This window comes from Plectrocnemia conspersa, unplaced genomic scaffold (assembly GCF_051122295.1).
Source record: "Plectrocnemia conspersa isolate PC_06_02 unplaced genomic scaffold, ASM5112229v1 ptg000013l, whole genome shotgun sequence".
NCBI lineage: Eukaryota > Metazoa > Arthropoda > Insecta > Trichoptera > Polycentropodidae > Plectrocnemia > Plectrocnemia conspersa.
In genome coordinates, this window is record NW_028277177.1 from 16,920,244 (window position 1) to 16,947,718 (window position 27,475).

Here is a 27,475-nt window from a genome sequence, read left to right on the forward strand (position 1 = left end):
CATTGAGTCAGTGTTGGTTGACCTCTCCGAATGTGTGTCGCTCAGGCCACTCTTTGTTGGCTCATTCAAAAAATTAATTTCAAGACTTGCGATCTACATATCGACTGCAAGAATACAGCTAGGACAAAAACCACAATAACGAGCAATTACACTGAAGAGGGCATTTCTTTTCAAACCTGTCGGACTGGTTTTTTTGTATTATTAAACGTACACCGAAATGTTTATGAAAAACAGGATTTCATACGTGTTCGGTTACACAGATATTGACCCCATTAGGTCGTGTGGGCATGTTTCTCCTCCTGCCAGTCGGAAAGAAGTGAGATAAGCGTTTAAAGACATCACTGCCAGCAACGGAGCCGCCAGTTTATTTGCTTGCACCAACCACTTAGAAGCAAGCGACGAGGATCTGCCCAGTGTTATCTGCGGTCCTGCATCGGCAGCTCGGCGACAGAACCGAACTCATTTAAATTCCTTCAATTGAGGGGACAAAAGATGAACCGCTTCCTCTGAGGGTAACGAGCGAGGAACCCGCCGCCATGACACCGAGTAAGGTCAGGGGTGTGTACCTGTTATTGTGCTTTTCGGTGCTGTTCGTGAAGTGCCCTTCGATGCCAGTGGACAATGGCTCAAATTTTGTGAAATATTGTGATAAGTGCGACGAGGATAAACCGATGATTGATGAGGTTAATAAAGACGCCGCAGACGACGTGCTAGAGGATGAAGACTTCGGCGAAGAGGGGGAGTTCTTTGAAGGAGATATCGTTCTTGGAGATGAATACGCACTCAGCCCGACGGTGAGACGAATTTACGTTCATTAATCTTCGACACCTTTGTCTACACGAGAGGACGGAGAGGTGTTCGAATACTCTGGTTATCTTGAAGTATTTGTAGTCGATACAAAAACCAAATTAATAATCATTAAACGTATATAGAAGAACCCTTACCATATTTTTCAAGATTTACTTTTATATACACAATCATATACATATGTTGCATTCATATAATAAAGCATTATGCTTAAGTTATTTACATTTTTAATTAAATTGAAGAATTTTAACAAAATATCGGGTTTGGGATGATATTTTTACGACAATTTTACACAAGTATTACACAGTTAAATAATAATAAATTTTTATATTAGGGTTTTAATATTAAGATACCGTCATTTATTTTCTCAGAGAAAATACTAATATATTTATGATTACTATGATATGTTTTACATATTGAATAAATACAAATAAAGCTGAATTGAGCTATAGAATTCATTATTTTTAAAAGGGAAATTTTTTGGTATAGTATAGTTTTAATAAAATTAAAATTATTATTATTAAATATAGAGTTGTTATAATTATAGGTGTATCTATATCCATTACATTGCTGAAATTAAAACTCTGATTTATAAAGAAATATTTTTTTAATGCATAGTTTTCTATACAGTAGGCAATTTTATACGGCTGGTAAATAATATTATCCATTTTTGATACATAGCTACCAATGCAGGAGTGGTAAATCAGCACATCATTTTACATATAAATCAGATTATTAAATCTTTGTAGCAAAAATTGTTATCGGGTGTAAACAAATGTGTTAAAAAATAATAAAAGGCAAAATCAATTATATCTTTATGAAAATAAAAGTAATAAGTGCAATTTTTTTGTAGTGTTATTTAGAAAATTAATAATATTAACAAACGCCTACAATAGTATCATTGTTGTTGCAATTTAACATATAGTTTTTGATGCAATTTAACATATAGTTCCATAAAATTAAGAACAATTATTTTAGATATACGTCTTACATTTTAGTTTTTAAAAATTAATATCATAATAGTAAGGAATGTATATTAAATATACACGTATTATTTATAAAAAAAATACAAAAAACACATATTATTTATAAAAACGAAAAAAATATAATATTTCCCTAATTAAAATATACGTTTTGAATTTTATATAAGAATATGTATTGGTAGTGAGAAAATGCATTTTAAAATGTCAGGTTTAAAGTAACGGTACATTATGTATGTTTGTATAGCATAATTAGTATTCGTAATAATGACAACGAATCCTATTAAGTTATTATCGTGAACGAGTTTTCAATAGGTCAGTCTATCAACACATGATATGGTAACGTGTTCTTGCGAAATAGCTTTTTTAATTATGCACCTCCTTTTTATCATATTTTTTAGAATTACAGTGAAGAAAACGAGGAGTTTAGAAACCTAGTGCTAAAGGACAGTCTCACATGGCCAAACAAGGTGATTCATTACAATTTCAGCTCAGAATTTAGCGACTCTCAAAGGCAAGTAGTCATGGATGCTATCGAGGACTTTCACAACGTGAGCTGCGTCAAGTTCTTACCAAGGGTGGACCAGTCGACTTACTTATACTTCAGAAACAAGAAGAAATCGTAAGTTATTTTAAATAAAAATGTTCACAAATCGAATCACATACCGACACTTTTTTATTGCCATTAAAGTTATTGTGTTTTATGGGTTGCAGTAACATTCATATATTAGCAATTGTAGAATTTAATCTTTTACAACCGAATATATACCATAAAAATCGTAATGGTCAGATCGTAAAAAAGTCAATTCCGAAAGGTGGTTTTTGAAATGTGCTGCAGATTTTTTGTGTTTGTGGCTCGCGTCGAGTAGTTCATTGTGCTAAAAGTTAAGCATTGGCGGAAATACAAGGCGCAAACGCAGTCTCGATTTATATATTTATTTCTTTAAGTAAAATTAAGTGAGTTATATCTACTTTATACTGTAATTATTTGAAACGTGTATTTTTAATTTTAAATACATACAAGAAATATATTATTGTTACGTACAGTATAAACTTTTTGGGATAACAAAAGCCTCAGCAGGTTGTAAGGACTAATGCAATTTTTGTATATTGCGATTTTAACGCATAGTATGCGACAATGTTTTTCTCATAGTCAATACATGAATATCAATAAAAAAAATTGTACCTTTTGATGGTTAACCCCACAAAATATTACTGAAAAGCTTTAAAACAACACGCAACAATCCAATTAGCATTAAATTATTCTGTTTTTTTTTTAAATATAAATGTTTTTTATTAAAGAAATATCAGAAATACATATGACATAAATCTTACAATATAAATAAAAAAATTATAACTTCATTAGAAGCTTTATAAGAAGTTTTAAATTATTTAAAGGATGTTAAAATAATATAATGTATATTGAAGAAAGTTGAGATAGCGTTTATGTAAAATTATGGAACTACGGTTTATATTTGATTACTGTTTTAACACCAGTAAAGACAACTACCGTATGAATTTCAACAACTACACAAACATTAGCTTAATAAAAATAAATGTAATTTTCACATATTCTATTAGCAAACTTTTATAAATATATAATCGCAATAATAATTAGGGTAATCCATTAAAACCTTTACCGAACAATACATTAATTCTTCATTTATAATTAAAATTTAAAAAATACCTTGAACTCACTTAAGACAATACCAATTCGTAAAAATTTGCGACTCATTAATCGATTGCATTTTCTTAAGAAAAAAGAAAATATTTATTAGTAATCTAATTAAGATGCTGTAAAACTTTGAATAAATCTTGAATAGTATATTAATTATAGTGTATTACAAATGGTACTGATTTATTATCAATGAAAATTGGAAAAATCTTTATTTTTAACAATACTATTTACAATTGTATTTATCTTGATGTCTGATTTCAGAGAGTCAATTTTGATGTCCTGCCACTGTAGTTAAAGCATCTTATTTGATTATTTTAAAAGCCATGTTCAAAGATCGAGTGTTTTTGACGTCGACTTGACTAATTGTCCGACAGATATTATTTCGAGATAAAAACGACCAGGCCCTTGGGTATCTGAAGTGGTGTAACAGATAATTAATATTCCTCGACATATACACTCAAAATCCATAGTCGATGAAAGATAACAGGCTAACGATTTCTCGGTCGTGCAGCATCATCGGCGCATTAAAATCGCCGATAATGACTGCACCAGATTTCTTCTTCTTACTTAACCCACGTTTCTTCTCGGGGCTGATCTTCCACCCACATTGGCTTTATCACTGTCGCCGACAGAGGGGAGCATTTTTCTTGTCGATAATAAAGGCTATGGTCTCAAACCAGGCATCCGTGTGGTTCTTGGCAATAGTGGGCGTAAGAACAGTCAAAGTGAATATGCTACATAACATTTACGGTCGCCAGTTGTGTTGAACCTTTTGACCGATTATGGCGTGCAGGGTTATCCGTGACGCTACATTTGTCAATGGGCTAACTGTTATCGGTAATGCGATTATTGGTTGCTATACAATGCGAACCGTAACGCAAATCGAATAAAATCGTACAACTATCGAATCATATTTATGTTCCTCTTTGTACATTTTAGTGGAAAATTGCAGTATTTTAGGAATAGTATTAAAATACATTGAAAACTACCTTACACTTTTTGTCCAAGCATTATATAAATATGTAATAAATATTGCTTATGTATTGGATTTGCAATAATAATAAATTATACTGTTAAAAATAGCATAATATGTGGGGACCACAATACTAAAATATCTTAACTGAAATTAAATTTGCAAGTTTACCTGTATTATTCTAATTTATAACAAAAAACTTTTATCTTGAGAATAATGATAAAAATTATGAAACGCCATCCACTTTCTCGAAAAGATTACAATTTAAGTAGCATGTATTTAATTTTTTTTGCACAATGCAACTAGTTATATCAGAATATTTGTTGGAATACATAGTAGTTAATGGTATTAATTATATTTTCAACCGTCTGCTTTTTAGTGTCGGCAAATACCATATTATGTCATTTACTCGATCTCATTCACGATAAAAATATTCCTATGTTTTCGGTGCTTACGTTTTGGCTAGAGAAACTTTCACGAAAGATCTCGGAATAACTTTTGAGAGCACGTTGAGGTTTTCTCTATGCGTAAACGACGTCTGAGAAAAATCTTTCCAGCTGCTCAACTTTGTTATGAGAAACGCGTTTCACTTTGACGATCCGTCAGTAATTGTATCCGGTGAGACTTAAGTTGAAAGTGTTTATAAATCAGGATCTATAATTTTTTAAATCACTGAGTACCAAATACTTTCTCTTAATCAAAAAATTCAAAAATGGTTCTTAAGATTCCTTTATATGGGTCTATTCGGTTATTATCCTTTTTGGGTCCCAGCGCCTTTTATTAGGAGCGTTGGATATTATTCGCTGAATTCTCGCAGAAAGTTATATTTCGCTAAGTATTTCTTAAAACTACTTAGGAGAGCTGTTGATAATCCAACTATTGTCAAGGAATTCCGGCATTGCACATTGATATACATACATATGTAATATTAGCTACGAGAACTTTATTTAAATATTTTGTGATTTTTCCATATTTATGTATATATTATATATGATACTATGTAATATTTTTCACTATCGAGTCTAAAAGGTTTGTAACTGAGCCAATTTTGACAAAAATGTCTAGGCCGATATTCAATATTAATCTGCCCGCGCAGATAGCACTGCACTCTTAACTAGGTATTGATTAAGTGACTAAGAAAATTTAGTAAATATACATTATGAGCTTAGGCAGGAGAACAAAGAATAGTTCTTTAGTATTAATTCGTATTTTTTTACTTGGATATCATTTGAGCTTTGCGTCGTTGTTCTTCGTCCATAAAAAAAGATGTAATGATCAACCATAAACAAATTCGAAAATAATCAGTCACGATCTTTTCAACAAAGAATGCCCCATCAGATATAGTGTTTAACCCAATAAGTTTAATGCGTTTAATTCAATACATTATTAAAATTCCCTAAACACGATTTGGTGCTGTAATTTTAACAGACGTACTGCGCTTTTATGGTTTGTGCATTAAAAAACGAAAACGAGGCGTGCAGTGGTGTTAAATGTAAATCAGTTAAAAATGTGCACTAACATTTTATTAAATTGAATATATGAGTCTCTATTTTCTGTTTTTAACAATTTTTACCGAGTGAGTAGAGTGGTTTGTTCGTATTTACCACGCCAACAGGAACTGCACTTTTAACTTTCGCGTTGCTGTTTGTTTAAACAATAACGCAATTTAAACACCAAACACTCCAAAGGATGTTTATCTTCGGCAAACAGTCGGAAAGGTGTGAGAAGTTGTTTAGTTTTTAGGGAGGCGATAATTTACGACGATCAAATATTTGATTTGGTATATTATATTTATAGCGCGCACAATCAAATTGAAAAATTACAATCGTGCATATTTGATACACGCACATTGTGCGGTTTGAAAGATGAATGTCTATGGTGTGTGATGAATTGAAGTCGTAATGAGCGAATGTGATTTATAACAGGCGATAGATTTGACTAAATGGGCTTCATCGATCAAATCGGGATTTGATAAATAAAGGTGATGTAGATTCAGCGAGTCAGATATACTTGAGATGTGGCAATAAAGGTACATATTAAGAATAGTATGACAGCATGGATTAATTGCAAAATAATTAAGGGTTACTCAAAATGCGAAATAATTAAGACAAATAATTTCACAGATTAATTTAATGAATAGAAATACAATTTATGCATCACTAAGATTGTTTTATATTAATCAAATTAATCTACATACTTTGTTTATTCTTCGGCTGTAAAATGAATGGAGTTTAGTACAATGCAATTTGAATTTAGACATTGAAATCGAACTCCGTAAATCAGTGACATATGTATTATTAAATATAAAACATTATCAAAGATTTCAATCAATGTATAGCACTATGCACGAACTAATTTATTATATTTTATATAATAATTTATCACGATATTTGTCATTTAAATTATAAAATCTAATTTGTTATGATCGATCCAAATAATAATTATTTAATACTTACTAATTCTGATCTCATAGATATAATAGAAATTAACTAGTAAAACAATAGGATTCGAACCTTTCAGAAAGTCTTTCAGACTATACCACTGATTTATCGTGCTGGTTGCACCGCTTAATTCATTTTAACCGGTTTTCTTTTAGAAAATGACAGTCCATGAATAAAATATTTAAAATAATAAAATTAAATCTTAAAACTGTTTTGAATGATATGGCAGTTTATTATTAAAACATTCCAAATATTTTGACTACACAATCAATTAAATTTCAGAATTTTTCTAAAGAAAGCTTATACGAAAATTATGGTTTCTAAAGAGAATATATTATCTTAAAACCAATAACCACTCATTCACACTCATCAAAAACGAAAAGACATGCCTTAAAGCAAGTTATAAAACATTGCAGCTTAATCTGCGATATATTTCAATGCTAATACAAATAAAGAAGGGAATGTTTTTTATTCAATTCATAAAAGAAAATCACTTCATCGACTCTAAATATAAAAAAATTACCTATGATTATCATAAATAACTTTTGTTTTAAATGCACAATTATTTTATTACAGGTGTTCAGCACCAGTGGGATGGAAACCAAAACGAGGCCGTGTTGACGTTTCTCTCGGAGGAAGAAACTGTTTGGCCAGACGTGGGACTGTACAACATGAACTTTTGCACGCACTAGGATTTTGGCATGAACATTCCCGCACTGACAGAGACAAGAATATAGTCATTCAATGGGACAATATTTTAGAAGGTAAGTAAATTAATTTACTAGAATGGCGTAGTGATACCGTGACGAGACAATCTCACCAGTGTGAACCACCTTAGTCAAACCACAATTTTTAATCTGAAGAATCGTAACTTTTGCGGATCACATTTTAATTTAATTTAAAATTTGAGACCTCACAGAAAGTCAGCGTATATTCGTAAAGTAAAGATACAAGGCTAGTGAAAATGGAAACGATTTTTTAATCAATTAAAAAAGTTTTTCGATAGAGTCCGCGTGACGTGGCGGAGTTTACCAGGCCTAGGTAGACAATACCTAATTCTACCTTGAGGAAAGTTCGTTCAGTGAACCATTTTTGATGTTGAAAAACTGCTGCTAAATTTATTAACAATTTCTTAATGTTCAAATCAATGGCGTTATAAACAGACAAATGTTAAAATTAGTTTGTAAATTTAAAACTTTCATTATAAAAAAGGAGGGAACTGCATTAGCTGTGAAAAACGTTTACCGATTCATCATTAATTATAATATATAAATAATGTGAAAAAGTATACAGAACTGTTGAAAATGATTTAAAAATATTTTCTAGACGCTGTATCTTTAGTTTCCAAATATCCCTCGTAAATTTAATATGGTCATTAATGGGGTTAAGCATTTTTATAAAGCGTTTTCTTTCCATATAAATTTCCCATTCAACTATGCAAATAGCCAACAATGGTGATCTCTACATCATCATGAGTTGAACCGTCGATGGGCGCAGCAAGCCGTCAACGATGCAAATTGCATTTCAATGCAACAATCGCTAATGCGATTTCCAATGCGGCCTATCGGTGCTCTCTAGCCCTGTCAATGGCATATAAATCACATGGCCGTTCCTTATGATCCTTGCATTGTGACAAACCAGAATGAATTCTGAACGAGATTTATTGTCGGCCAAATCGTCGGTTGACCAACCTACGTTGTCGTCGTTGTTATAGAATCTGCGAGGAAATCATATTGGAAAATGTCTATTCTGTTCACAATACTTGAAAGGCTATTATCATAACGACAATGCATGATTTGATTTTATTCAGATAAGAAAAGACATTATACATTTATTGAGGCAGAGATTAGCAATAAAATAGTTTCAGAATTAATAAGAACTCACACCTTATGATTAAATCCACGCATAGTGAAGCTCTTAAACATGTGTCGGTTTTATTGAGTCCATTTGAGGCACACAGGTCGATAACAATCGTCGATATTTCATAAGAACGAAAGAGGTTATATACCAATCTCATATAGCTTCGGTGTCATTGTTGCGAATTTCTTGTAGGACGGATAAAAGACACCTATTGAGAAATCAAAGATATGATCGAAGCCATTTGACACTTTGGATGTATACGAAGATGTGATTGTGAAACGATAACCATGAACATATACTCGTATTGTATTGTATGGTACGAAAAATGTCAAATTAAAACTGAAACGCTTATAAATAACTTATAGTTGGAGTGATTTGTGTAAATCGTAGTTTGCGTGGATTTCGCCCTCGCGGAAATAATGCTCTTCCACAATATCCGCTTAGTTTTAAATGGTTATGAATTAATAGTATAGCATTGTTTTAAAGCGAATTAAATACAATACATTTTGTATAGTGAAATAAATCATTGTAAATATATAGTATATACAAAGAATTAAAAGATTCACAATAAAAAAATATTTAAACAATTAGATAATTAGATTAGAATGCTGCAAAAGATTTGACGATTTGTTTAATTTTAAAGTAATTATATATTTTACAACAGTTGATATGCTAGTGCCCCATCGACCTGCGAGTTTATATTTTTTATCTTTAAAATTTTGGATGCTGTGATGCAAAATATATTTAAGTAAAGTGTTAATTTTCGTTATTTATTTTTGATTTATAAAATTGTGTAATTATCTGAATAATGGAAAGTTTGAGGTAGTAATGCCTGTAGGTTATTGTGGATGATATATTAAATCCCAGACATTTAAAAAAATGTAATATTATCACTACAAGATAGGAGTTATTTTTTTGAATTTTTAACAAAAATGTTCCCCTAAAATTGTTTACTCGGATTACAGAAGTTCATAATATACGACCACAAATCATTACCTTTTTTAGTAGATTTTGATTTTGAAACGTTTTTTTAATTTCCCGAAGACTACTAACGTTTCATCGCCAGACACCAATCAATGCAAAAAGTGTTTATATTTTTATCTTACACTAAAAAACACACTTAAAAATTATATCTATTAAATGCAATTAATGGGAACCAAAACTGTGTATCTAAAAAACCATCGCCATATACATATAGTATATATATATATATATAATTGATTTATTATCATAAGCTTTAAAAATTTACCCAATCCTTTAATTAGGATTTAAAATCAATTTATAACTTACAAAAAAACACTGAATTGATGCAGTAAGGAATATCTTCATATGATATTATAATTAAAAATGTACGTTAATCGTACGAAAAAAAGTCATAATCAATTATAATATTATATAATATATACCTACTTAAAAGAATATGTTAAAAACATACAGACTTGTTGGTAATATACAGGATATATAAAAAATGTAAACTGCTTTAATTTGATAACAAGAAACAAGACATACAGGTAACATATCCTCAAGATTAAAATCGAGACAACGTTGAGAATACCTCAATGATGTTGCAAATTTATCTCAATGAGTTCAATATAACATAATAAACTCTTTATTATAGAAATATTTTTCGATTTCTTCATTCGAATCTCTAAATCGGTACATTTAGATTCCACTATCAAATGGTGTGTAATTATTGTTTTTTATAAAATTTATTACACGTACTAAATTTCGGTACGGACTGTAGTAGGCGCGCGCTTCAATACACATTTTCTATCTTATACATACCTTCCGGATACACCGGTCGTAATTACATAATGAAGAAACGGCCATTATGTAAGCCGGAGATCTGATACGATTCCACAGTTTTTTATTACAGCATCCATCTATCCATATTGCGCTCTATCTCGTGAACGATCTTCACGATTATGAGAAGTTCAATAGTGTAACAAACCGCCCTGGGAGACCTCCGGGCGACCTTTTTCCCCCACAAACCGACCCACGGCGTTGTCGAACCTGACCTCAAGGGTCAATTATTAAAATTATAAGATATGTACTCATGTATCAAATCTGCACGACTTTGCTGCATTGTCACACACACTAGAGTCCTAAATAGGCATGGGTAAGACAGAGTAATAGGTGTACCGGAAAGGAATGTCATTTTCATGTATCGCTTTGGTTCTAAAGCCTGTGGCGGAACAATGGCTCAATTTTTATTTTAAAATTAAGCTCAAATTAAAATTAAAATTTAAGCTCAAACTTTATTTTTTTAATGAAGTAAATTCTACGCAATTTTTCCTATCACATATTGTCCAAACTAATATTGAATGTTACTCAAATGTGTTACTCAAATATTTACGAATTTTAAGTTATAACATTAGGGTAATTTAATAATGTGAAGCTGTATATTTTGAAGAATATCGTTCTTTCTACTCAGCTTCTATTAGATTGCAAAGTATCTAGACTAGAACATATGTTTACCAGCTTTCCATAATGGTTGCCGTCTTTTAACGCAAATTTTGTCATAGCGTCAGACGTGATAGAAATGAAGATCTATATCTATTGGAAGCAAAAAGAAAATACGTAAAAAAAGACTAGCAGTTTCAGCGGCATGCGAAAGAAGTCGCCGACTTGTCACATTGACTTTTAAATCGAGCTGCAACCGTCGATAGACATTGTATGTTAAAAGAGAGCGCCTCTACCTCATTACTTCTTCAAAGCGAGCCCGTTGATTCGATTTTGGTCACCGGTTTCATCAGATATCTTCACAAGAGGAGTCACCTAGGCTCGGATGCCGTCATAGATCACGACATCGTGTCCCAAGCGATTGTTCTGGAATAACAGTTTTTCCGTATCGATGTACACAATGGAGGCTGCACGTGATCCTCTGGCATTGTGTTTTTACCAGTTGCGACTCTCTATCGACTCTATGCTATAAAAATACTGGTCGATTTTGCGACCGGTTGGATGCTAGCGTTTCTCCCATATAAGATGTAATATACGATAGAATAAAAAAGTGAAACAAAAAATAACATGGCCTTGTTAAGGTCATACAACCAATTCTCTGTAATAGGACGTGTATGAAATGAGAAATTTCAGAATCGACTGTCCATAAAATAATGACGTTGCACAACACCTCATTATGTGGGAAGACGACATGGTTAATCGTTCCGCTAATTTTGTAACACTATCTTTATAAATCGTTAATTACTAATCCACCCACTTCATAAAATGACCGAACGAATTTTGTTTTTTTACTATTTTGGAATATTTTATGACGAAGTTATAGCTAAGCATCTATTTGTATACGACTGTGCAATATCATATCGTATATATAATACATACATTTACATATTTAAATAATATACAAAATTGAAATTTGTAATTATTGTGAATATCTAATGAAATACATATTGTACTTGCTTAAATTCTGAAATAAAACTAAGATTTTACCAACGTGTTCGCTTAAAACACAAGATATCGATTTATACATATATAATTAAACACTGATTAAATTTAGTAAATTTTTTTTTAATTTTATGAAATATTGATAAATTATTCAAAACCATTACTAATGGCGTTTATGAGTTTTGGGTATTAAAACTTTCAAAATGAAATATTAAATGTTTTATTTGAACAGTCAATAATTATATATTAGATCCCAGAGCTAGATTTTATTTTGTCAATGTAAAGAAGTTGAAAAAATCAATTAAAAAAAATTTCACAAGAAAAAAATAACGACACAACTGTACTTTTCAATATAAATGGTGTTTATCCTTGTGAAAAAAATATTGTACAGTGCTATTGAAGTTAAGTAATAATAACCAAAAATGAGTGGCGAACAAAGCCCCGCTTTCTATGACAATTTTACCGTCAATACTGCGAGGGTCCCTCTACATCAATCTCGAAAAGAGCTCATTGTGTTCACCGCGGTCATGAGCGGGTACTCTAACAACACATGTTTAGAATTCTATCTTCTCTAATCTTAAAATCTGACAAAATACGTCCAAAATGCCGCATTTTCTAAAATTGCAAAAAAATCTCGAAGAAAAATGTTTCATAGAAATTTAATACATCCTTTATTACTAAAAGCATCTCTGCAAAATGTCCACCATTTGCTCGTGAAAAGTATACAGAGATGGAATAAACTTATTATACATACATACTACATAGATAGATTTTTCATTACTGTAACTAATTTATCGTTAATCAACAACATGGATTTAGACACCAACCTTTTGCCATTCACGAAAGCGGTAGTGGAACGAACTTAATACTCAAATAGATGTAATAGATTAGATTTTAAAGTAAAAAGGACATCTACAGTCACTTCTATGAACTTTTCGAAACTCTGTATATTTAATAGTTATATAAAAAAGATTAAATCACTTCTGTTTCAGGTCGCGAAGTTTTTAACCTACTCTAATGAATCTAATGTATGAGATGTCCAAGTGAGAATAATATTAAGTTACTAGGAAAAATATTGCATTTTTTTGTTAACATCGAATTCGGTTTAATAATTAATTTTGCTTTAAATTGAATAATCTACAAATTACAGGGTTAAAGTACATCGATAAGTTGCTGCATAAGGTTCATTTCAAAATTTTATCAACTCCAAATCCCTAGAATTTCACATAATCAGAGTAAATAGATACTTCACAAAAATATTCTTAATATTCTTAATTTATGATTCTAATGGTGACCATTTCTATTAATAAAGTTAATTTTTAGCTGATGTAAGTGTATTTGAATTTGAAGGTCACGTGTCGCAATTATCTTCATAGCAACTAAATAATTAATTATAATTTAAGAATTTTAGAAAAAAAACGTACGATCAAGATCATAAGGGCGTCTCTGAGGCTACATACACTAATAAAATTCAGCATATCGCGCAACTATCACACAACAAATGATCGCACTCGCGCATGCGCCATGGTGTGTTTTTGTCGGCTTGCATCGGTCGTCGCCAGAGGGCACACGCGGCAGCCGTGTCGGTCGTAAAAGTCGGTCGAAAAATTTACGTAATTTGCATTTTCGCATTCAAAGTATCGAAATGAATTTCCTTGTGTCGCACGAGTCGCATGTCTCTCAGGAGGTACAGAAAGCCAACGAGTGCAAGAACAGCCGCGAGCGCGGCTGCGACGGCGTCGCGAGTCGACGCACTCGGCTATTGGGAGTAGGAACGCACGGAAGCGAGGAGGTCGCAGACGACGAACGCCGCGATAGCTTCGCTGAACGAACGTACACACACCACACACACATGCACGCGCGTGCGCGCGCGCGAACACACACTCCAACATGCGGCTTCTAACCATGCGCGGAAGCTCGACCCGCGAATTTTGTGCGCTCCGTGCACGTTTGCACCGCAAAGGTTCATGAGCACGTTTCGCGTTCGTTTGGTGCGTGCGTTGCTTCTTGCCAATAAAAAATATTTTATATACCAAATTTAATTTAGTTTAATTCGACAATTATTACAAAAATATTTTAGGTCGTGATATAAAAATATGTACATATAAGCCAGGGGTCGGAAAAGTGCGGCTATATAAATACACGAACTATAGAAATTAGGGGGAGAGGGTTAAATTGAACTAATTAGTAGTTATATTTATGCGAAACACGAATTAGTCTATAGGACTCTAGTTTGACGATATCTTTTCCTGCTTTTGGAATCATTATAATTTCCGCAACCATCCATTGATCAGGGTAGTATGCTACTCTTAATATTGCATTAAATATATATGTAATGGATTTCATGCCTCTCTCTGGCAATTCCATTGATAATTTTCCTTTAGTTTGGTCATATCCATTATTGGTCATATTTTATTTTTATTATTAATACAAATAATATATTCTCCATGGCAACGTCACAAATAAGCGCAGACAAATGAGCGTGTGTCAAAAGAGCGCTCCATTATAAGCGCTGCGTCATAAAAGCGCTTACCAAAGTAGCGCTGTAACAAAATAGCGCGCGTCAAATGCGCAGACAGTCATATGAGCGTTTGACAAAAGAAAGCACATCATAAGAGCGCAAAAATACTTGAAGAAAATTAAATAATATATATTTTAGGAATGAGGTATACAAAATATAGGTAAATTGTGAAAAATTTACAAGGAATAAAAATTCACGAAACATAGGCGGTAAAATTAATATTTTATGTGCCAGAGCGTATTAACGATTAAAATGATTTGTCAATGAAAACATTATTATTTATGAATTATTACGTACATACGAAAGTATGACTCCCCATTCCCATACGTACGATATACTTATATATTTTGTACTAAAATGAAACGCTGATTTAAAATTTATCATTACGTTTGTTTTATAATGTTTCATTAAATTGACAAATATTAATATTATTAATTAAATAATAAATTATAAATATTTTTTTAAAATTATTAATAAAATATTATTATTTATCGACTTGACTTTCAATGAATGCGTATAATAGCGCAGGTATACGGCCCCTCAGTAGTTAGATATAATTCCTACTACTATTACTATCACAGTAATAATCACACAGTTAATATCAAATTCATCGTCACTTTCTTAAACGTTCATTATTATATCGCCATTCGTAATTATATGGATAATTTGTAAAAATAAATCAATATATGTATTTATAAATAATTAAAACACAGATTACTAATTCTGTTTTACGCGACTTAGTAATTTAATAGCTCGAAAAGACTAATATTATTATTTGAGTTGCCACTAAAAATGTCGATACCCAGATCAATAGTTGTCAATCACTCATTTTAATAGTGCGAGCGAAATATATTTTTTCTAATCCTTTTATTTCATAACAGACACACAATATTAAGTAACAATTATGCACAATTAGAGCATATAATCCCGTTTCATCCCATATCATAAAAATATAGATACCTTTGAAGGAAAAAATCAGTTTAAGAGGAATAATTAATAACTTAAAAATTGTCAAGTAAGCGTTATGCGGTCTTAACACAGCTCGATTCGGCCATATTCCGATGAAAAATTTTACAATAAACTTACACTCGTAAATTTAAGATTATTGACTTATTTCCATGAGTTTAGAATTCAATATTACTTAACTGTGTCTACCAGAAGCTTTTTTACCATTAATAAATTGAAATTGGCTAAATTAGCTCGAGCACAAAGCCAATAAATGCATTGAAAGTTGAGTGCGACGCTTGGAATACGATGTTGAGTTACTAGCACAAAGGGTTAACTATATGACACAGAAAATTCCAAAGACATTACCTTGTCAACCGCATGATGCCTAGAACTGTAAATATCGCGCTTTCGGCGTCAATCGGCGCGGCGTCCCTTCCCCCGCGAGGCCGGCGGGGGAAGGGACGCGTCGCATCGCGTCGGTTGCCTTGCATAGTAACAAATTACACTAATTTGAATTATACACTGCTTAATTCTAACACATACACTAAATTACACTATCACTTTATAATTAAAAACATCGAAACGGATATTATTATAAAAAAATATGAACGAGAACACTTATTCGAGAAAAATGTAGCAAAATAATTTATTCGGCCGTTTACGACCGTGGTCGCATAGCTACTGGTATTTTTTTTTAAATATTTCTAGATGCATCCAGACAATTCAAGGTTATGCTTCATTAAAAATAACAAATGTCATTCACCTCAGATTGCATTTGTCTAGTTTTAAAATATTTATCTCTAATTCGAATTATTTTAATGCAAGTTGTTTGTTTATATTTAAATATGTATCTCTCGTTCGATTTATTTTAATGCGAGAGTGACACGAAGGTCACCTTTGTTGTTGACTTGTTGACCTTCTAAAAGTATAATGTCGATGATTTCAAGTTTTATATTATTTAAATCTAATTTATATGTGCCAAATTTACGACATTTTCAAATGACGTTCTATCGTTGAAAATAGTGAAACATATATACTTTTATTACATATTGATAATATGGGGGTTAGGGGGGGCTGAACAAAACTATATTTTGAAACTTATTTTCTTTATTTTAAAAACATATTATGTATTTATTTTTATTGAAAATTAATTTTATTCGACGCTCCTTCTTACAAAAGTCAGCAATAACCGCATTATATAATCAGTATATTGTCTTTCTTTAATTTGTCTAAGTGTTTTTTTTTCGATTGATATTAATGCAAGAGCTGACAATCTATTCTCACTTTTTTAATAATGTGTCTGATTCGCTTAGAAAATACAATAATTCAACATAGTTGCCTTCATTTACGGTATTATTATTTTCAGAGTGTCCCCGAAAAGAAAGTTCTTGTTTAGATAAAAAGCAAATCACGTCAATTAATTTGGAAATAATATATCTGTTTGCAGTAACTTTCTTATTATTTAATTCAACATTTGCCTTAAATTGAGCACTGAAGAAATCATCGATACGATTTTCTTTACTAATTTTTTTTAATTGTATAGTAGCGCATATGTGAGGTTGAGAGCATTCGTACTTTTTACGAGCTTCACTTAAATTGTAATAAATTTAAAAATATAGTGTTTATTCCCATTCCCCCTATTTTACGAGTTTCACCTATATTGTAATAAATTTAAAAATATAGTTTTTGTTCCTATCCCCCCTAGCCGCATTCCCTGTTTCAAAGTTATCGCACGACACTGATATGCATATATCGCATGTATGGGGATGGGGAGCTATACTTTCGTATGTACGTAAAAATTAATAAATAATAATATTTTTATTGTCTAATCATTTTAATCGTCATTGCGCTCTGGCACATAAAATACTAAGTTTACCGCCTATATCTCGTGAATTTTAATTCTTAGTAAATTTCTCACAATTACTTATATTTTGTATACATAATTCCTAAAATATTCGTTACTTGATATATATCAAGTTGTTTTTGCGCTCTTATGACGTGCTCTCTTTTTTTAAGCGCTCATATGACTCTCTGCGCATTTGATGTACGCTATTTTGTGATAGCGCTACTTTGGTAAACGCTCTTATGACGCAGCGCTTATAATGCAGCGCTTATATGACGGCGCTTATTTGACGCACGCTCTTTTGACCGGCTGCCATTCTCTATGAACTGAATTAGCTCATTATTAGAGAAGTTTCAATACCAGAAATGTACTACCTAACTCGATTTTAATTAATCACCACAATATTGATCCGTGAGATTAGGAAATCTAGGTAAACCTAATCTGTGACGATCGATCAGAATTATAATTATATAATAATCACTACTTTCAATCTCCCAGACACGAAAGAAATTTATAAACACTAAGATTCGTATGGGATTCGAACCCAGGTCTTTTAGGTCAATAGTAAGGAGACTTATACCACTCGTTTATCGTGCTGGTCATTGCCATTGCCATTTTATACAATTTGTATAAAATGACGATTGCTTGAATGCAAAGTTGTATACTAACTAGATCCTAGTATCCTATAAAAAATCTAAGAAAGTGTTTCTCTGAGTCTAATTTTTTTTCGATTGTCGCTTTCTACTGTGTTCTAATTATGTAGGATCCTTTGCAACGTAAAGTTTATTTGATTTAATTAGGATTATAAGTTTAAAAACATCCGCAATTTTCACCCGATATTGCACTTTCAGATTATCATCTTAATCAATCATTAAAGAATTTGAAATAAAAAATACATCAATCGAACATGTCTGAATTCACTTTGATACATTATCGAGTTTTAGAGAAGAATTGAAAACCTTTTCTGTGGAGAATCGAATATCATTTATTTTTTATTTATTTTTGGTTTACCCGATATATAAAACCATAAGCGTTTGTCAGGTATTATTGGTATTCTTTTAATACAACATATTTTGAAATCGCCTCAGATATAAGCTAATTTATTATATTACAGTTGAAGTTCACCAATTTAAGTAATACGTTCAACACATAAAATTTAAAGTGATGAGACAAGTATGTTAACCAATTTGCTATATTTGTAAAATCAGCAAATAAATCTAGCTTCAAAATCAGGAAAATATTGCTTAAAATGTATTCAAATTCTTGTATGAAAACAGACTATCATGATGAATAAATCGGAGAAACTATTAATCAGGACAATGATTTATAATAAATCCCGAAAAAAATAATTAATATGCTTCTTGTAAAACATGAAGAAATAATATCAAATTGGTAATATTTAAAGTAGCCATTAAAATAACAAGAAAAATGATTTTTATACGATAAAAATTTAGTAGGCAGTGGTAAGATATTTTCTATTTCAGTTAATTTTATATTTAGATATAGTAATAAAATATTAATATTAAGTAGTCGTTCAGTGGTAATTTTATTTATTTTTTTAAATCATATTTCCGGAAAGTAAATACTAATATATATATTTTTTTATGATTTAGTTTTTAATTATTTTATTCATATTCATATACTAAAAATTATAATAAAATCAATATTTTTCTACTATTTTTGTAAAAAATTATGGTGCTCGAATTTTTCCGGACACGAATTTTCTGGACAGATATTTACGGACACTGATTATTTCGGACATAGATTATTCCAAACAAAACATATTTTTAATATTATATATTAAAAATATGTTTTGTAGCAATGTAGCAATCAAATTGAATAGAAACCAAGGAATCATTTTTTTTACTTAATGATAAAAAACGTTCCATTAGTTTTTTAAAATAACCGTTGTTGTTATTTTGATTATTTTTGTAACATTTTTGATTAGTTGATATCTTTAAAAACGGACATATAACGTAAATAAATATTGATTAGGACTTTTTTGGCGGTGGCCTTGATGAAAATGAATAGGAAATTTCGGACGTGATCAACAAATAAAAATAGTACACTCTTATATTAACTAGAAAAAAGCAATTCCTATTTAGCCCATTTGCGCGATTAAAAAAAAATTAAACTGCTATTTTTAATATAAAAAATATCGAGATACAACTAACGGTATAACGTGAAAATTTTACTCATAAATTTCTTATAAAAAATGCTGAAGCTTAAATGTTCACGAAGCGTGACAATTTGAGATATTTTTAAATAGACAGTTATTTTATTATATTATTTTCTTCGGTACTCGAGATTGAGTTGAACAGACAAAAAATTAAATGCAATTCTGCCATTCTGCCCATAATGGTCTCTTGCTCAGGCATTTCCGTGCTTAGCCAAAGTTGAATCCTTCTAGATCGGGAAAACGGTAGAAAAATAATCTTACTGTCGATATTCAATTTATGCCTTAGCTGAATGCATTCAAGAATTGCGCTAGCCAGACGAATGATAAATCAAAACTTGTAATCTCCGCATCCTCGGCTCGTAAGAGCGGCGTTCAATAAACCAGGATAACAGTCATGAATTTACAATATCCAGACGGCGTCGACGTATAAATCTTGGCTTCGCACTCGCGTTACTTAATACCGTATAATATTGCATGAGTGTACAAAATAAATAATATCTATTAACAGTCCAGAGGCGGAACGTAATTTACACTCGACGAAGCCTCGCTATCTCTCACTAACGAAGGGTACGCGGATTAAACTAGCCACAATATATTTTCATATAAGGGGATGTTATCTGCGTACGCTTTGCGGAATTCTCTTGCATGGAGATGGAGAAAAATACACAGCGTTTCTGCGTTTGCACAAAACTATCGCTGATTTACGATAGTGTGAAGTTGTTTGTTTAACAAGCCTTCTTCAATGAGTGGTAAGAATTTTCAAAAATTCAATAAGCTTCTCCAGGATATTAAGTGGGTTTTGAGTTGATTACAAATATTTCAACATTTTAAAAATAAAATGTTAATGAATGGTAAGAAAATAAAAAAAATCTTAAAAATATAACTAAAAGTGTCAAAGAATCTCATTTTAATGTTTAGAGCATATATTCTATAAGATTAAACGATAGGATTTAGAAATAATCTTTGATTACAAGTTTAATTTAATATTACACGAATTTATGACCAGAATACAAACGAAAATTTGTATATAATATACTTCGGCATACACGAAATAATGGAAGAATTAAGGAGAATTTTTAATGGGTAAATATTCATTTTGAGTTTTTTGGAATATACCTCTTTAAAAAGTAGTAAAGAAGTATATCTTGCCAAACATATTTATAAATGTACTGACCTATGAATACATGCTCAATCACGAAATCGGTCGTAGCTAGTTGTTACTCGTTGCGATGGCTTCGTTATGGTGAGCGGCGTATGTCAGCTGTCCATGTGAGCTATGGTCCATTTAGTTGAAGCGGGATCAGCTGACTGAGGTCAGCCGACAAGAATTTGATTATCCTCTCGCCGACCGGCCACTTGTGAATCCTCGCATTGGTCCAAATCGAATAGTATACGTGTAGTCCGTGAATTGCAGATGTGATAATCACAGTTCATCAACCAAATGAGTGTTTTTGTATGAGAAATACTACCCCTAATATAGTAGACTTAAACGGCGTGATTTCTGTAGTAAAATCTTTACTTCATTGACTCAGCAAGGATATCGCGAAAGAAAACTCACCAAGTAGTCGTTAATGAAATAACATTACTTCTGAAGATGAATCATGAATCAGCACACCGCATGGTCTATGACGCTACACAGTTCCACATAGTGTCTGTAAGGTGGATACTATATCCACTAGCTTCGGAATTGAAAGAACGACGAATCGATGCATGACATGTACTTTAGCTGCTCTCTGGAGTAGAATGATGATTTTCTAGGGATAAAACTCGGATTCAATATCACCAGCTAGGAACTATACAGGAACTTTCTAAGCACGGGTAAATTTGTATTGAATGCCATGGAGATTATATGGAAGAATTTTCTTTTTGCAGCTTTTCGGTTTAATAAATTACTATCAAAATATATTTTAAGTTTCCATTTGATTAACCCTTGTATGAGAATTTTCGAAAATTCTTAATGCCCCTCGATGGTTTGAGTTGTCAATGACAATTCATAATATTGTAGATACCTGTATATAGCCCGTATGTATTTTTTTATAATTTTAAATCAATTTATTAATTTAATTTAATTCCAGGTCGCGAAAAAAACTTCAGAGTGCGAATGGCCAATGAGTCCACGACCCTAGGAATACCATATGATTTTGAAAGTGTAATGCACTACAAAAACAATTCATTCTCAAGGGACAAGAAAAGGAGACCAACTATTTTACCTCGGTTCGCAGGACAACAAATTCTAATGGGTCAAAGGATAAGGGTTTCTAAATCGGACATTGCCAAATTGAACAGATTGTACAGGTGTAATGCGAATGTGTACGATGTAGGAAATACTATTCCAGGAGCCATAAACTGGGACACGTTTAAAGAACTATTCTTCAACGAGAAGCCAGTATATTTCAATAAATTGCCAGAGCCGGAACCTTTGGAGTTTGAGGAAAATAAGTTCTTGTTTAATTCAACATTGGGATGACATGAAAAATAAAATAAATGAAATGCAATTGTGACTGATTTAATTTGTGTAATTCCATTTTTAAAATTAACTTACACTAGCATGTTTTTTTTTTAAATAAAATAATAATTAAAAAATGTTTTTTCATCATTGTATAAAGCGTTTGACGGATACGTCAATAAAGAATTCGAAAAGTTACTTTCATTAAAAAAGGCGATATTTTTCAAAATACGAGTACACATCTATAAAAAAATAATACATATTTGTTCGATAGTATAATCTTATACATTTAATGAGAATTGATTCGATAGAGTGCTTCGTATTCAATATATCCTAATAATAAACATACCCAACATTGCAAGAAAAAACATTTGCTAAATATGAGATTTTTATGTTAAATATTTCGTTAGTTCGTAATAATTCATAATATCAACAAGTACTTGTATACCTTTAATATAAACAATTAGATTTAAATAATATAAAAAAATTAAAACAATTTTTAGTATCAGGAAATTTAAAATTTTTAACAATGAATAATAGAAATTTTTAAATATAAACAATTTTATACACATATATCTAATGTGTTTTAATAATTAAAAAATATTTTTAATTACAAGTGTCGAATAGATATGCTTCCAAATGTGTTATAAAAAATATTTAAATTACAAAAATAAAAATTAATACAGTTGTTCTGACTAGCAAGCAATTTCAAAACATATTTTACTGTCATATTTATTATTAAAAACGCGTCTATTTTAACACTTGCAATAATAAAAAACAACATTCATTCATTTGGGGGAAAAAAATAAAAAAATAATGCAATACAAATAGAAAATATAAATGAAATAATTACATTATTATGCATAGTGAGATATTCATTTAATAATATATAAACGAAAATGTTAGTAATTGACTATGTATTGTACAATATTAAAATGGATACAATAGTACTTTTCTTATTTAAAATCAGATCCAAATTTCAACCAAATATTAAAAAATGTAGACATTAGAAGTTTATTAAATTATTGCTTGGCAAAATACATACGGTATAAAAATACCCTGCATGTGGAATTTAATATATTTAAGAAAATCATCTTAAATATAACATAGACATAATTGAACAGTAAAAGCCTGACAATCGTGCAAATATTTTTGATATCCCTCACAGTAAAAAAAAATATTTGTAAAAAAATACAAACCACATTGACAGGCAAATATTGTCAGATGATTTTATTACGTTAATAAATGCACCAGAAATTCCTTAGAATCTATATCAAAAATCAGTCTATTTGCACCAGATAAAAAAGAAGTGCACATTCATGACGAGGAAATAGAAAATTACGACTATATTGAGACACGCCTAAAAATATGGGCATGACATTAAATTTTTTAAATGCTTGTCTAAATGTAACAGGGAAAATTGCATTATAATCTAACTTTCAAATCCTCCATTCGTTGTTTGATTTTATGTGACATTTCAGCATACCTGAAAAATAAATCAAACATTATATTTTCACTAAAGTTTAATTGTAAATTAAAACAAGAATTACAAGTACCTTTCTTTGATCATATTAGCCTGTCGTTGTTCTTCTTTGTGATACATTTGTAATATTGCTTCACATTCGTAAATTGTCAAATTAAGAAACTGTGCAACTTCCGATGAAATCTAAATTCAAACAAGAATCATGTCAATATGTTACAGTTTTTATAATCTTTAAAAATACAATTCTTACTTCTCCAGTTTTGTCAGCATCCATCAAAAATAACTGAGATATTTCTTCATGTGGACCTAAATTCACACGAACTAATAAAGGATACTCTTCATCACGTAGTTTGCGTTGTTCTATAAAAAATTATCATTTTTACACAACAAAGTTTTATTTAAAATAATAACATCATAATATACATACCACCATTGTCCCTAACCACGAATAGTGCAAATCGTTGTGCGTTTGAATCAACTTTGTATTTATCTAACATAAGATTGATAACTTCTTGAGTCGATACTAAAGAAGTTACCCAAACAGACATGAGACTTCCGTACGGAGGTGTGAAAAAGGAAGTTTCACGATTATAGAAATGTCCGTTAATAGAACAGCGACGACGTAGGGCAGCAGCTCTTTGTCTGTAATCATAATAAAACGGTAAATATAGGGCATTTATAAATAAAAAATAAATACATACCTGCGTTTACCAGTTCTTCGTTTGATGGCAGTCGATCCGCATCTAGAATTTGGACCCCTTCTTATTGCAACTTTACCTTCATTCGGGATGATAATATAATCATCGACAGGATGAGCGTAATTTATTGTCTCATTATCAGAAGCGCTATCCTATTATTAATGTAATGGATCAGTAAATAATATAGATATGATATAACAGCAATATTTATTAACCAACCTCGACGTGAGTCGTATTGTTAAAATGCTCCGGTCCAGATATGGATCGACTTAATTCGTAATTTTCACTATTCGATTCATCAAAATTACCAATCCAACTGTTGTCCATAGAAATAGCTCGGTTATAGGCACTTGAATTCAATTTCGGCGATTGATTTTCTGGAGTGTCCATTTTGGATATCTTCTCTTCGTATTTTTTAATCCTTCTGAACGTATCCCTTGGAAAATCTTCGTTAAAATAACTAGTGTTCGATACTTCTTCCAATTTATTCTCACAGTTGACGCTAAAGTTATCAGATTCGGGTATGCGTTCAGTGATGTTCTTAACAATATCACCATAAAGCTTTAAAGAGTCATTAATTTTTTTGGGGTCTATAGGCGAGTTAGCTTTTAATGTGTCGTCGTTGAAAGATCTAGACATGACTTCCTTATCTAGTGGCATCAGATCGTTTCTATTCAACAGTTTAAGCAAATCTACGTCGGATGAAGGTCGTAGTGTTTTTTCTTCATCTTCATCCGCAAAGTCTAAAATGTATTTACTGTTTGATTGCAATTTTTTCGGAGAAGGTTTTATCGTCGGGTATTCGTTGTCTGAAGAAACGTCGCTTTCAGGCAATAGTGCTACTTTCGATTCGGAGATTGAATCGTTACTGGATTGACTCAGTGTGGTAATTGAACTAGATACGCTTTCGGAATTCGGTAACGATATGGAATCTGTAGATTCGACACTGGACTGCGACGGTAAATGATTAGGTAACGTATGAAACGGTTTGTCAGAATCGCCGACATTTCGTTCTACTTGCAGTAGTTGATCGAGTTCGTCCCAATCCATTTGATTAAAATTTAATTTGATTGGAAGGGTTGAAGATATTATATCTGGTACGATAGCCGGAGACGGAGGCGGCGTAGGTGTGATCGATACGCTTCCGGAAGACTGATTACCACTGTCCGCACTATTGCTAGAAATGGAAACATCGGCAAGACTAATCTTTTCCATTTTGTCTATATAAATACTGGTATCTGATTTGCTACTAGTAATGTTGGATTTATTTTTATTTTTAATTGGAGGCTACAAAAATTAACATTCATTAGAAAAAAATTGTTAATTTTAACACATTATATATTACTGTAAACTTACACGTTCTTCGCATAGTATTTCATAAACATCTTCAACATTTCCTCTGTTGACGGAATATCTGCATGAGTTTCTCTTTCGAACCGTGACAACTGTCCTTTGATCGTCATTTTCTTTTAAATGTATGACTCCTTTGACTCCCCAGTGTATTCTTAAGGCACCTTCTAATACAAGTCTTCCGTTGACTTCTCTGGATCTGATTTCACCGCTTCGTCCATCGTGGAATTGATTATAAGCCTGAGCATAAAAAAATATTGAAGTAAATTTATTTTTAAAAACATGCAAAAGTTATTTTTATTTCTATCTTTGTTCCAAAATATAGATATTTTAAGTCTAATAAAAACTTAATTTGTATGTGTGAAATTTTAAGCTTTCTATAAAGTCAATAGAAAATAAATTGACTAATTGTTGTGTGTAATGTATTTGAAAGAAATATCAGTACAGAAATATAATTTGTAACAAAAGTTGTTATTTGGTATACATATAATTGAGTTTACCTTAAGTTTAGTCTCTAACTGTTTACTTGTCTGTGCTAAATTACTATTAACGACTTTGACGGGTGTTCCTTTTTGTCCGAAGCTCTTGTGAGATTCTACTCTAGTTCCGTGTCCAAAGAGTTGAGGTCCGAACAGCGCTCCGTAGCACGGGACGTGACAATAAGGCACGCCCTTGTGCTAAAAGTACACAGAATATAGTGAATTTATTTTTGAATAATTAATGAAATGAAAAATGGATCAATAAATACCTCGGCATGCTGTCCGGGGTTCAGTCTTTTCCCGCATTCCTCACATCGTAAGCATTCGGGATGCCAATCGTAGCCCAGCGATTGTTTTCTCTCAGCTGGGAAAAAGAAAAGAAAGAAGTGCGAGTTTGAGAATAAACACAAAATAGGGGCGACGTAGTGACGGTGTGCGGATAAAAACGCGGTCGAAGTGTCATTTTAGGGTTCCTTACCGAAATAGACTGGCTTTCCACATTTGTGGCAGCGCCACATCCCGACACCGCCCCAATTTTGCGGCCACCAGGACTCGACACCTCCGGTCTTTGCTTTTCACGGTGACTCGATGTAACGAGGGTTCGTTTGACACATTACTAACGAGCGATTTGCGTATATCCGATAAATAAAAATACAATATTTAAATAATTAAATAAATAATTATCAACTGTTGTTGATAATTATAACTATAACTAAATTAATACTAATTTGTCAAATTTACATGAGGAAATTATATTATAATATTAATATTAATTTAAAATTATAACTTTGTACAGAATTAAAATAATAACAACTTGATTTTGAACAAAAAAATGTATTCCTAAACTACAATCAATATTTTCACGTTTGATACATCTGGAGCAGGGACAAATCTGCTGGTAAAACCTATGCGAAATCATGATTGAATAAGCATTTTATCGCATATATAACCACGTAACGTTAAATCATGATAATAATCCACATTGCTTTATAAATTTTTCTTCATACAACTGAAACGGACAAACACTATAACTTTTTCAGAGAACGCTCAACGCCCCAGGCTCTAAAAACCCAAGGTCATTTAAATTTTTTTCTAAAAAAATTTTGTCTAAAAATCATCTCCAAAATTTGTTTTGAGGAATCGAGGAGATATCAATACCGTGTTAAATAAAATCAATTGCCGCCTTGGGCAAACGCTCGTATAGTTCGCCCCTCATGCCAGCCCTAATCGACATAGCCGCTTCATATTATGGCTGTGGGGGACAATTTATTTAATTAGCGACGAGCTAGATGGCACACTGGCAGCACTACTTCACATAACGGCGGCAAGAGCAAAACACTCGTTTAGCAACTTCGACGAAAGTACGACGGCCGGCGGCTCTTTG

The 27,475-nt window shown here is 31.6% G+C and overlaps 2 protein-coding genes across 2 annotated transcripts; one reads left to right on the plus strand and one right to left on the minus strand.

Moving 5' to 3' along the window:
* LOC148227432 (hatching enzyme 1.2-like) lies at nt 1-22,132 on the plus strand. The gene is made up of 4 exons (XM_088203078.1): nt 1-794; nt 2,189-2,409; nt 7,456-7,643; nt 21,711-22,132. The coding sequence occupies exons 1-4, from the start codon at nt 537-539 to the stop codon at nt 22,100-22,102; spliced, it is 1,059 nt and encodes a 352-aa protein (XP_088059204.1). The 5' UTR covers nt 1-536; the 3' UTR covers nt 22,103-22,132.
* Nucleotides 22,126-26,683, minus strand: Rassf (Ras association family member). Its single transcript, XM_088203077.1, has 10 exons — nt 26,570-26,683; nt 26,361-26,455; nt 26,113-26,289; nt 25,619-25,852; nt 24,482-25,549; nt 24,266-24,414; nt 23,992-24,206; nt 23,815-23,924; nt 23,638-23,747; nt 22,126-23,567 (listed from the first exon to the last, which is right to left on the minus strand). Exons 1-10 carry the CDS (start codon nt 26,607-26,609, stop codon nt 23,507-23,509), a joined length of 2,259 nt encoding a protein of 752 aa, XP_088059203.1. The 5' UTR covers nt 26,610-26,683; the 3' UTR covers nt 22,126-23,506.
* Between the last annotated feature and the right edge of the window lie 792 nt (nt 26,684-27,475).